A 13212-nucleotide genomic window follows, 5' to 3' on the forward strand; every position below is an offset into this window, starting at 1 on the left:
CTTGGGAATCGCTGTTCATCCTACAAGGGAGAACATTCAAATGTTAATTTTTTTTCTTTCCAAATATGTAAATAATTATTATCTTTTACATGAAATGTGGAAATTAAAAAGTATGAGTTTCTATCACTGCATCAAATGAACAACAAAAAACATTGAAAATAACTTACAAAGTGTAATTTCCTCATAGTGAAATGAATGGAGCAAAGTGGATTAGGGCAGAAGATTTTTCAGGGCAAGCACAGGTCTTCTCAGCTTCTCTGTGTACAAATATGTGTTACAGTGACTTATTGTCAAGTGCTTCATAGAAACAGAAGTTATATTGAATGTACAAATTGACCAAAAGAATGTTTTCCTTGCAATTCTACAGAGGAACCAGGCAAGAATTGCAGCTTAAGTGGCTGAAGGGCAACCAGTGAGATATGGCGCTATATTAACACTCTTGTGAGAATGACATGCCAGCTGTTAAGCATTAGGAGTTAGGACTGAGAATGCCTGTTCATTCCCTCAGTTGGTGTCACAGTTGTGAACTCTTGAAGGCTGAAGTGCTCCCGTTCCCAGAAAACAATCATCCCTCTGCAATGTTGGGATTCGATGGGGGTTAATGCTAATCCAACATTACTAGCAGAAGACTTTTTTGAAGAAACCACTTGTTTGACTGCTTAATTCTAAGAAAAATATATGACAGAAGATGAACAAGAATTTGCCATAACTTTACAGGCATTCTGAAGCAAGGAAATCACCAACTGCATTTGGCAAGCACTGAAAGGCCTGCCAAAGTCCCCGGAGGCACCAATTTACCTGTATCATCCAAAGTTGTGTGTCACACATTCTCGAGCTACTAGTGAAGGCATCTTGTGACACTTCCAACTCTTATGTGCAAACAACACACTAATAAATAAAGTATCTATCCAGGAGTCCCGGATGATGAAAGTGGTAGGAGACTAGTGACAAATAGTAAACTTGCATGAACCATTTTGTTTCCTTCATTCAAGTCTAATCACAATATGACTGATTATTTATGTGTATAGTTAGCATGTAGTGATCTCTCACTCAGAAAATCAACAACCCTAGGAAAACATGGATCAGATTTAGAGTTTTCTAACCAAAATGGGAAGCAACAGGAGCCAAATGTACCTGACCTTGAAATCAGGCACATGGATTAGCCTTATCACACCTCTGTGGAAGACATCTCGGTCTAAATTCTTAGGTACTGTAACCCTGAATCTTTAAAGTTTCTATTCCTCTTTACTTTCCATTTTGCACTTGTAATTCATCCTACTGTCATCTTGTAATCTCAATAAACCGCAACTTACTATGTATCACAAGGTATATGCCAGGCAATACTCTTGTATCTGTACACAAGAATGTGGAAAAATTTTTGCCCCTTCAGTTCTAACATAGCTCTAGGGCTGGATTAGAAACAAAAGCAGCATTTTCCCACCTTTCATTAGCCTGGTTTAAAAGGCATTGCTACACAAAGAGAATTCATGAAAAAATGTACAAAATGTTCCTACAAGGCTGATGACATTTTCCATGCAAATGGAATTCCACAGTGTATCCAAGGAAGAAACTTATACAATATTCTAAGAAGGGTTAATTTTGGAAAAATTTTACCCTATTTAAAAGGAAATTCAAGAGCTTGCATTTCATTAGCTTTACTACATTTTGTGTGTGTGTTTGTGTGCGTGTGTGTGTGTGTGTGTGTATCTCTAATAGTGAGTGTTATGCTCATATTTGTAAAAGTAGCTATAGAGAAGAAAATTTATTACAAATTACCCATGATTTCTATTTTTCTTGTCATTTTGTACAAGAAAGTATCTTCTTAATGTAGAAGTATCAAAATCTACACAACTGAATTACAACTAGTGCACATATTTTGTATAAAATTCAGAACCTAAAATTAACTAAGAGAGCACAGCAATGATGATTGTTGGGTATTGCACTGATAGGGGCATTGAACCTATTTTGGTTATGCTAGTTATTGCAGAATCAGGAAATCATCAACACTAGTGAGGGGAGATGTTTGGACCTGGGGACTCTTGTTCCTGGTAACAGTGATAGCTAGTGAGGCCAGTGGACAATGCTGAGAGGCTCAGCAGTGTAGGTAAGCAGCAGACATCGAGGTCTTTACTGTCTGGCACAGAATGGAGAAGGATTTTGTCATTCAGCGGGAGGGAATGTTTGGCGGGAGCCATGTTGAAGTGAAGCCAGATGAACCTTAACCAGAACAGCTGCTGGCTTCCTTTAGAAGACCCTAGTTGGGTGCAGACACATGGAAATTGATTGGAATGAGCTTATTCAAATGAGCCTCCTCTTGAGGCAGGCTGGTTAATGCTGTCTACTACTCCATCATAAGGCAGTGCCTGGTTTGAAGGGAAAGAATGGCGGAACTCAGAACACTGTATCCATAGGGCATCTAATAATGAATCCAGAGAGAATCCTGGAAGAGAACGATTTTTTTTTCATTCATTTTTCTTTTTGGTTTGGTATTTTCTTGTTTTATTCATCTGCTTTTAATTTCTCCTTTATTTTGTTCTTAATTTCTGCGGGTGACTGTGATTCCTAACTTCCCTGTGGGTATGCTTTTGTTTGGATTTCAATTTTTCTCTTTCAAATCTCATTTAGTCTTCTGCATTAGTTTCCCCCAGTAGGTGGGATCCATCTACCATCTCCGTTGTATTGTAATCTCTTTCCCTTTGGCCATTACTCTTCTTCCTCTGAAATATATTTTGAATCTTAACCCTTGAGGACAGATTGGACATATCATGAATCCATATATTGTTTATGATTGTTTGCATTCTGTTTTATCTTCCCGAATTCAGTTCATACTGTTAGGAAACTAGCAAGTATCACTCCAAGAATTCAACTGAAACAGAAAAGACATGAGAACACACAAATCAGACTAATCCTCTGGCACCCAGGCCAATAAAGCAAACCTGGGGGGAAATGAGGTTGCAAAATTTGAAAACCCAATAAACCCAATAGTAGGTTACTTCAATGTGGCAACAAGGCAATTGAATGAGGCTGTGGAATATATTAAAACAGAAGTAATCTCTCAAGTAACCACAACTAACTACAGAGATTACCAAAATACACAACCTTCTTAGTGATGTTAGTTCAGACACAGCCCAAAAAAAAAAGGCGAGCTTACAAGAACTGTTGAAGCACAACCTAAGAAATAAATGAACCCATTAAATAGATTCAAGCCGATATGCAAGAGAAAAAAATCCATTTTAAAAATTCAGAGCACTTTAGGCCAGTTTGAGGAAAGGACTTCACATACTGAGTACAGGCTGGCACTTAGTGACGAGGAGAGACAACAAATGACATTAAAAGCACTTTGTAGACATCATGACAGAAAGCTTTCCTGGTACAGAAGAGGAATTTAACCTACCAATAATTGAGGCAATTATTTCTCCAGTTAGCACTGATTAAAAGAATTCTACCTGCCCATGTGTAATAGACAAGTTTGCAGACATTCAAATAAAAATAGAGTATTAAAATCTGTTAGGGATGGGCTGGGGATTTCTCTCAGTAGCATAAGCAATTTCCGGGCAAGCTGTAGTCCTGAGTTCTATCCCTGGTAACAATAAAAATGAAAAAGAGAAAAAAAAAATCTGTTAGGGATGAGGACTGTTGTGCTCCTTCCAATAAGGTCCCCAAGTACATGAGGGTATGTAACACTTGTGAGGCTGGAGGAAAACTGGATCACACTCTGAGTATGTAAAACAGAAAAAAGAGAAGCTTTGGAAGAAAGCCAGTGATATCTATCCCTGAAGTGGTAGCCCTTCTTACTGTCTACCTTCCTTCCTTCCTTCCTTCCTTGTTTTCTTCCTTCCTTCCTTCCTTTCTTCCTTCCTTTCTTGCTTCCTTCTTTCGTTCCTTGCTTCCTTCCATCCCTCATTCCCTCTGTCCTTTCATTCTTTTGGTTTTTAATTCAAGTTAGTATTTAATCCCACATGTCCTTGAAACTGCAATGATATTCCTGCCTCAGCTTTGAGAGTGCTGGGATTAATGATGTGTTCGCCCACACCCTGCAAATCAGCATTGTTATTTTTTGTGAAAGGAGATAAAATTAAACACAACAAAACAGAGCAAAATTGGACATAATAACGCAATGTAAGAGATATAAATTTCAAAACTAGATAATCTGAAATCTTCCCTATCTATCATGTTGTCTATTTTTTTCTTCCAAATAGTTGTCCATGTCTTGCCACACAGAATTCATACTGAGAAACCTAGTATAAAATTAATCCAAACAGTCTGAGAAAGGAGTTTTAGGTCTTTAAAATCAGACAAAAAGGAAGTCACTAATGGCTGTGCTAGAATCGGTTGTTTGCTTCAAAATGCCTATGCATACTTTCATGTATGTGGAAACTCAGTTAAACACAACCAGCTTTAAAAAAAAAGATCATATTTTATAGAACAAACCAAAACATGGATAAAAGTATTGGGCTTCAAAGAGATGATCGAAGGAAATCCCCTCCTTACTACATTGCCTAGGGTCAACCTCTCAAGGGACGTCCAGATTACTGGCTCCGACATGCTAATGGGATAGGGGGAGAAGATGTGATGTTTGTTTCTCAGCCTGCAGGCTGGCAGACTCACAGCTGCTCATGGTGGGGAGAGGGTTTGCCTGGACTCCTGGCACTCCCAGCATGACCCATGTCCCAGGAAATGCCAGTGGAACTCAGTAATATTACTGTTTCCAAACATTGGGTCCAAGGAGTGAACTAGGTTAGTAGGAGATCTAAAAGCTCTGAGGAAGTAGCATTTACAGTTGTCCCACACTAGACTTTAGGTTTAGAGACATTCTGCCAATATTCACTGTTTGTGCCTGTCCCAAATCCATGTCCCTTGCTCCCGACACTGTATCAGATTACCCAGAAGAACCACCTCTTCACTCCCAGCACACCTATTTCTCATGGAGCCTTGAATCTGCTCCCTTCACATTACTTCCCTGCAACTGGCTTTCACACACATGTGATCCCAAGGGAAAAGGTGCCTTATTGACCGATCTGTCCTGCTTTGCTCCTTACCACCAGAAAGGTATAAACACAGAGGGCCTACTGAGAACAGTGGCATGCTGGAATTACTATCCTCCACCCTAGCCTCTCATCTTCTGGAAATGGCAGGAAGACGATAGACCAGAGAACTCCCCCATATGAATGAGACAAAAGAAATTCTGGGCTAGTCAAACAGACTGTTTTCATAAACATATAGAAAAGACAGGTAGGATGAAAATTGACTGACTCTCACATTTTGAGTGAGACACACCTAGGGCAATTGGATTAGAATAGGGTGGGAAGAACCACCATAGGGTGGATCCTGTCCTAAGAGTTATAAAAGGGACACCAAGAAGGAAGAATCCTTTCTGTTTCCATGATGAGGTGGTTCCCTGCTTGAAACTTGGAATTCATATCCTTGCTTCCAGCCCAGATGAATTAGCCTCCTGAAAGGAACTCAGACGGGACTCAACAAGGCTTCGTATTTTAAGGTCTGTGCATTTTGGTGAGCTATTTCTTTGAGTGATCAAGAAACTTTTCAGAATTGACTTATATACTAGGAAATCTCAGTCAGCTTATTTCTAAATAAGTATTTCTTTTAATCTATAAACTAGGCTCTCTACTTGTGATTGCCATACTGCCCTGCCTGTCTTGGAACTGCTGACTGCAGTGAAATTTGTGCCATCTGGTGAAGAAGAAATTTGATTCCTGTGACTTGACAAGCTTGCTGCACTTTCACTCTGCTGATGTTAAGGGTTTCCAGTACCGCAGGCCCAGCAGAAATGTCACAGGGGCCAGCAGTGGACAGCAGGTACACCACAGACATCAAAGTAGTGAACGTGTCCTTTTTGTGGACCATTGATAACATTAGATTTTGCCTAAAGGAAATAGATGACTGCATTCAAAGTTCAATCTTTTCAGCTGAAGGAAATGATCAAGTGAAATGGTGCTTACGACTCTACCCAAATGGTCTTGATGAACAAAGCAAAGATTATGTGTGCTTATACCTGGGAATGATCTGCTGTCCAAGGAGGGTAGCTCATGCAAAATTCACCTTTTCCATTCTGAATGCCAAAGGAGAGAAAACCAAGGTGCTCTCAAGTCCACAAGCTTATACATTTGTGCGAGGAAAGGACTGGGGATTCAAACATTTCATCCTTAGAGAGTTTCTTTTGGATCCAAACAATGGGCTTCTCTCCAATGACAAGCTTTCCTTCTTCTGTGAAGTGAAAGTAGCACAAGATCCCACCAATCATTCCAGCCAGAATATTAGGAAGCTGGTTAAGGTTCCTGAGGGCTGCTTGGCAGAGGATCTAGGAGGACTGTGGGAGCGATCCCAGCTCTCAGACTGTTGCTTGTGTGTGGCTGGCCAGGAATTCCAGGCTCACAAAGCCATCTTAGCAGCTCGCTCTCCAGTTTTCATGGCGTTGTTGGAACATGAAAAGCAAGGAAGCAAAAAGAATCGTGTTGAAATCAGTGACATGGATCCTGAAGTTTTTAAGGAAATGATATACTTTATGTACACTGGAAAGGCACCAAACCTAGGGATCATGGCAACTGAACTGCTGGAGGCTGCAAGCAGGTTTGGTCTGGAGCGCCTGAAGCTCATGTGTGAGAACCACCTGTGCAGCAACCTCTCTGTGGAGAATGCCGTGGAAATCCTCATCTTGGCTGACCTCCACAGTGCACATCAGTTGAAAACCCGGACACTGGATTTCATCAATTTTCATGTTTCTGACATCCTGGAGACCTCTGAGTGGAAGGCCATGGTGGTGTCCCACCCTCACTTGGTGGCCGAAGCCTATCACTCTCTGGTTTCCATGCAGTGTGCATTCATGGTACCCCCATGCAAGCGTGTGAGACTGTCCTAAGATCCCACATGTCCATTTATCTTCCCAAACCCTGGCCACATTTGCTGCCCCTGAACCATAATATGCTAGGGCAATCCGTGGAAACTTCACTCTTCTATGTGGAAATATTAAATTGTGCCTCTCTAGGGGAGAGAAGGGACCACCGTCTTAAGGTCAGAAAAAGGAAATGCGATACTGAGAATTTAGAAGTCGTGTATCATGCATTTTCAAATCTGTGTTTTATAATATTGAGCAAAGTGGGTTTTTACAGTGTCGATGCCAAACGGAAACCAAAACTCCTGTCAATGTTGAAGGCAGACCTGGGGTGGGGCTACCCTTAGAGGCAGGGACCATGAACTTCACTCTGTAAATGCAAGACTCCTTCCTGGCTTTCTGCACCATCATGCATCCCTGGGCACCCCACTTGTAACACGGGCTTTTTGCTGTCCCTCACTTTTCTCTGTAAATAAACCTGAATCTTACTTTGTACAGTTGTTTGGCTCCTCATCCTTTTTCTGTATGTTAGATTCAGAAGCTAAGAAAAATTTCAGTGTGCTGATGATTTCAGGCCCATCCACGGGATGAACACAGTGGATGTACAATGTCACTAATTAACATAGTAGATGGCAGAAATAAATGACCCAGAACTCAGGCTGCTGAAGCCAAAGGACAATCACACAAAGCAAGTCTTTGCTCCTGTTGTCCTGTCCCAGTGACACAGACAGGCAGCACAAGCACTACAGCACATTCCCGCAAAATCTAGGCCTCTGAGCGAGCAGTCCAATCATGGTCCTGGAGAAAAAAGAGAGGAAAATGCTCAGATTTACGAAAATGGCATGAAAGAGAATTAAAAGTAGAAGTGTTTTATGTATTTCAGAGGAATTCATGTTGAGGAAGCAAAATTTATTACTTACAAATGCACTGAGAAATGGCTGTTGGCAAATTCACACTATAAATCTCAAAAAGAGCTTTCTCACTGTGAACATTTAATATTCATAAGAATAGAATACATGTTTCTATGGTATTATGAAGAATAGAATTAAAATTAAAAATGAAAACGTAGTGGGTTTCATCTCAAAGTTTGGGCTTTTGTAAAAATCATTAGTGGTGTTACTCTGGAATCACCTAGAATATGTAATGGCTCAGAGCTTCTAAAAATATATAAAGAAATGGATCCCCTTGTCTTGAACAGGTACAGGTTTCAAAACATTTGTTTAATCAGGGCTTACAGCTGGTAACCCTTTATGTGCTGGTTGTGTAAATCTTCATGAATGTCAATATGGGATAACAACCTGTATAACAACTATGCAGTAAAATCACTAAGAGTTTTGTCTCTCTCTCTCTCTCTCTCTCTCCCTCTCTCTCTCTCTCTCTCTCTCTCTCTCTCTCTATATATATATATATATATATATATATATATATATATATGTCTATCTGTCTGTCTGTATGTCTGTCTATCTATCTCTATCTCTCTCAGTCTTTATCATGGCTTGAACTCACAACTCACAACCTGGTTATTGCCAGGCAAGTGCTTCTTTGGCTCAGTTTACTGCCTGACTTTTGCAGATATTTGGCATACATATGTCCTATTCTTGTGTCCTTACTCCTAGAAGTGTCCCTTTCTCACCTCAAGCCGGCTGAGATTGTTGAAAATGAGACAAAATAATTCACTCTGTGTGCATATTTCTTGAAAAGAACTATGGTTCTTAGATGTTTTTGGGAATATGTGTTTTGGTATTATCACCCTCAAGTTTTATTTCACGTCCATTCTCTCCTCCTCATTAAAGAGAATAAAACAGGAAAAGCTTTAAAGGAGGAAAAAAGGAAAATTTTTATTAATTTTTTGTGTGAAAACTTTCAGAACACAGATTCCTCAGCTGTCCATACCTGACTTGCTGATTATGTAGGAGTCATCCCAGTTGCTTGGGAATCGCTGTTCATCCTACAAGGGAGAACATTCAAATGTTAATTTTTTTCTTTCAAAATATGTAAATAATTATTATCTTTTACATGAAATGTGGAAATTAAAAAGTATGAGTTTCTATCACTGCATCAAATGAACAACAAAAAAAATTGAAAATAACTTACAAAGTGTAATTTCCTCATAGTGAAATGAATGGAGCAAAGTGGATTAGGGCAGAAGATTTTTCAGGGCAAGCACAGGTCTTCTCAGCTTCTCTGAGTACAAATATGTGTTACAGTGACTTATTGTCAAGTGCTTCATAGAAACAGAAGTTATATTGAATGTACAAATTGACCAAAAGAATGTTTTCCTTGCAATTCTACAGAGGAACCAGGCAAGAATTGCAGCTTAAGTGGCTGAAGGGCAACCAGTGAGATATGGCGCTATATTAACACTCTTGTGAGAATGACATGCCAGCTGTTAAGCATTAGGAGTTAGGACTGAGAATGCCTGTTCATTCCCTCAGTTGGTGTCACAGTTGTGAACTCTTGAAGGCTGAAGTGCTCCCGTTCCCAGAAAACAATCATCCCTCTGCGATGTTGGGATTCGATGGGGGTTAATGCTAATCCAACATTACTAGCAGAAGACTTTTTTGAAGAAACCACTTGTTTGACTGCTTAATTCTAAGAAAAATATATGACAGAAGATGAACAAGAATTTGCCATAACTTTACAGGCATTCTGAAACAAGGAAATCACCAACTGCATTTGGCAAGCACTGAAAGGCCTGCCAAAGTCCCCGGAGGCACCAATTTACCTGTATCATCCAAAGTTGTGTGTCACACATTCTCGAGCTACTAGTGAAGGCATCTTGTGACACTTCCAACTCTTATGTGCAAACAACACACTAATAAATAAAGTATCTATCGAGGAGTCCCGGATGATGAAAGTGGTAGGAGACTAGTGACAAATAGTAAACTTGCATGAACCATTTCGTTTCCTTCATTCAAGTCTAATCACAATATGACTGATTATTTATGTGTATAGTTAGCATGTAGTGATCTCTCACTCAGAAAATCAACAACCCTAGGAAAACATGGAACAGATTTAGAGTTTTCTAACCAAAATGGGAAGCAACAGGAGCCAAATGTACCTGACCTTGAAAGCAGGCACATGGATTAGCCTTATCACACCTCTGTGGAAGACATCTCGGTCTAAATTCTTAGGTACTGTAACCCTGAATCTTTAAAGTTTCTATTCCTCTTTACTTTCCATTTTGCACTTGTAATTCATCCTACTGTCATCTTGTAATCTCAATAAACCGCAACTTACTATGTATCACAAGGTATATGCCAGGCAATATTCTTGTATCTGTACACAAGAATGTGGAAAAATTTTTGCCCCTTCAGTTCTAACATAGCTCTAGGGCTGGATTAGAAACAAAAGCAGCATTTTCCCACCTTTCATTAGCCTGGTTTAAAAGGCATTGCTACACAAAGAGAATTCATGAAAAAATGTACAAAATGTTCCTACAAGGCTGATGACATTTTCCATGCAAATGGAATTCCACAGTGTATCCAAGGAAGAAACTTATACAATATTCTAAGAAGGGTTAATTTTGGAAAAATTTTACCCTATTTAAAAGGAAATTCAAGAGCTTGCATTTCATTAGCTTTACTACATTTTGTGTGTGTGTTTGTGTGCGTGTGTGTGTGTGTGTGTATCTCTAATAGTGAGTGTTATGCTCATATTTGTAAAAGTAGCTATAGAGAAGAAAATTTATTACAAATTACCCATGATTTCTATTTTTCTTGTCATTTTGTACAAGAAAGTATCTTCTTAATGTAGAAGTATCAAAATCGACACAACTGAATTACAACTAGTGCACATATTTTGTATAAAATTCAGAACCTAAAATTAACTAAGAGAGCACAGCAATGATGATTGTTGGGTATTGCACTGATAGGGGCATTGAACCTATTTTGGTTATGCTAGTTATTGCAGAATCAGGAAATCATCAACACTAGTGAGGGGAGATGTTTGGACCTGGGGACTCTTGTTCCTGGTAACAGTGATAGCTAGTGAGGCCAGTGGACAATGCTGAGAGGCTCAGCAGTGTAGGTAAGCAGCAGACATCGAGGTCTTTACTGTCTGGCACAGAATGGAGAAGGATTTTGTCATTCAGCAGGAGGGAATGTTTGGCGGGAGCCATGTTGAAGTGAAGCCAGATGAACCTTAACCAGAACAGCTGCTGGCTTCCTTTAGAAGACCCTAGTTGGGTGCAGACACATGGAAATTGATTGGAATGAGCTTATTCAAATGAGCCTCCTCTTGAGGCAGGCTGGCTAATGCTGTCTACTACTCCATCATAAGGCAGTGCCTGGTTTGAAGGGAAAGAATGGCGGAACTCAGAACACTGTATCCATAGGGCATCTAATAATGAATCCAGAGAGAATCCTGGAAGAGAACAATTTTTTTTTCATTCATTTTTCTTTTTGGCTTGGTATTTTCTTGTTTTATTCATCTGCTTTTGATTTCTCCTTTATTTTGTTCTTAATTTCTGCGGGTGACTGTGATTCCTAACTTCCCTGTGGGTATGCTTTTGTTTGGATTTCAATTTTTCTCTTTCAAATCTCATTTAGTCTTCTGCATTAGTTTCCCCCAGTAGGTGGGATCCATCTACCATCTCCGTTGTATTGTAATCTGTTTCCCTTTGGCCATTACTCTTCTTCCTCTGAAATATATTTTGAATCTTAACCCTTGAGGACAGATTGGACATATCATGAATTCATATATTGTTTATGATTGTTTGCATTCTGTTTTATCTTCCCGAATTCAGTTCATACTGTTAGGAAACTAGCAAGTATCACTCCAAGAATTCAACTGAAACAGAAAAGACATGAGAACACACAAATCAGACTAATCCTCTGGCACCCAGGCCAATAAAGCAAACCTGGGGGGAAATGATGTTGCAAAATTTGAAAACCCAATAAACCCAATAGTAGGTTACTTCAATGTGGCAACAAGGCAATTGAATGAGGCTGTGGAATATATTAAAACAGAAGTAATCTCTCAAGTAACCACAACTAACTACAGAGATTACCAAAATACACAACCTTCTTAGTGATGTTAGTTCAGACACAGCCCCAAAAAAAAAGGCGAGCTTACAAGAACTGTTGAAGCACAACCTAAGAAATAAATGAACCCACTAAATAGATTCAAGCCGATATGCAAGAGAAAAAAATCCATTTTAAAAATTCAGAGCACTTTAGGCCAGTTTGAGGAAAGACTTCACATACTGAGTACAGGCTGGCACTTAGTGACGAGGAGAGACAACAAATGACATTAAAAGCACTTTGTAGACATCATGACAGAAAGCTTTCCTGGTACAGAAGAGGAATTTAACCTACCAATAATTGAGGCAATTATTTCTCCAGTTAGCACTGATTAAAAGAATTCTACCTGCCCATGTGTAATAGACAAGTTTGCAGACATTCAAATAAAAATAGAGTATCAAAATCTGTTAGGGATGGGCTGGGGATTTCTCTCAGTAGCATAAGCAATTTCCTGGCAAGCTGTAGTCCTGAGTTCTATCCCTGGTAACAATAAAAATGAAAAAGAGAAAAAAAAAATCTGTTAGGGATGAGGACTGTTGTGCTCCTTCCAATAAGGTCCCCAAGTACATGAGGGTATGTAACACTTGTGAGGCTGGAGGAAAACTGGATCACACTCTGAGTATGTAAAACAGAAAAAAGAGAAGCTTTGGAAGAAAGCCAGTGATATCTATCCCTGAAGTGGTAGCCCTTCTTACTGTCTACCTACCTTCCTTCCTTCCTTCCTTCTTTTCTTCCTTCCTTTCTTCCTTCCTTTCTTGCTTCCTTCTTTCGTTCCTTGCTTCCTTCCATCCCTCATTCCCTCTGTCCTTTCATTCTTTTGGTTTTTAATTCAAGTTAGTATTTAATCCCACATGTCCTTGAAACTGCAATGATATTCCTGCCTCAGCTTTGAGAGTGCTGGGATTAATGATGTGTTCGCCCACACCCTGCAAATCAGCATTGTTATTTTTTGTGAAAGGAGATAAAATTAAACACAACAAAACAGAGCAAAATTGGACATAATAACGCAATGTAAGAGATATAAATTTCAAAACTAGATAATCTGAAATCTTCCCTATCTATCATGTTGTCTATTTTTTTCTTCCAAATAGTTGTCCATGTCTTGCCACACAGAATTCATACTGAGAAACCTAGTATAAAATTAATCCAAACAGTCTGAGAAAGGAGTTTTAGGTCTTTAAAATCAGACAAAAAGGAAGTCACTAATGGCTGTGCTAGAATCGGTTGTTTGCTTCAAAATGCCTATGCATACTTTCATGTATGTGGAAACTCAGTTAAACACAACCAGCTTTAAAAAAAAAGACCATATTTTATAGAACAAACCAAAACATGGATAAA

General features: G+C 39.3%; 1 protein-coding gene across 1 annotated transcript; it reads left to right on the top strand.

Moving 5' to 3' along the window:
- Nucleotides 1–5752: 5752 nt before the first annotated feature.
- LOC134472329 (speckle-type POZ protein-like) lies at nucleotides 5753–6877 on the top strand. Its single transcript, XM_063233652.1, has one exon. The coding sequence runs from the start codon at nucleotides 5753–5755 to the stop codon at nucleotides 6875–6877; it is 1125 nt and encodes a 374-aa protein (XP_063089722.1).
- The last annotated feature ends 6335 nt before the right edge of the window (nucleotides 6878–13212 follow it).

Source organism: Cavia porcellus, unplaced genomic scaffold (assembly GCF_034190915.1).
Source record: "Cavia porcellus strain 051 isolate PalLab524CR breed Dunkin Hartley unplaced genomic scaffold, mCavPor4.1 scaffold_23, whole genome shotgun sequence".
In the NCBI taxonomy this organism is placed as follows: Eukaryota; Metazoa; Chordata; class Mammalia; order Rodentia; family Caviidae; genus Cavia; species Cavia porcellus.

Bases quoted from the DNA above. Each gene is read 5' to 3' on its own strand.
- LOC134472329 (XM_063233652.1), top strand. From the start codon at position 5,753: ATGTTAAGGGTTTCCAGTACCGCAGGCCCAGCAGAAATGTCACAGGGG.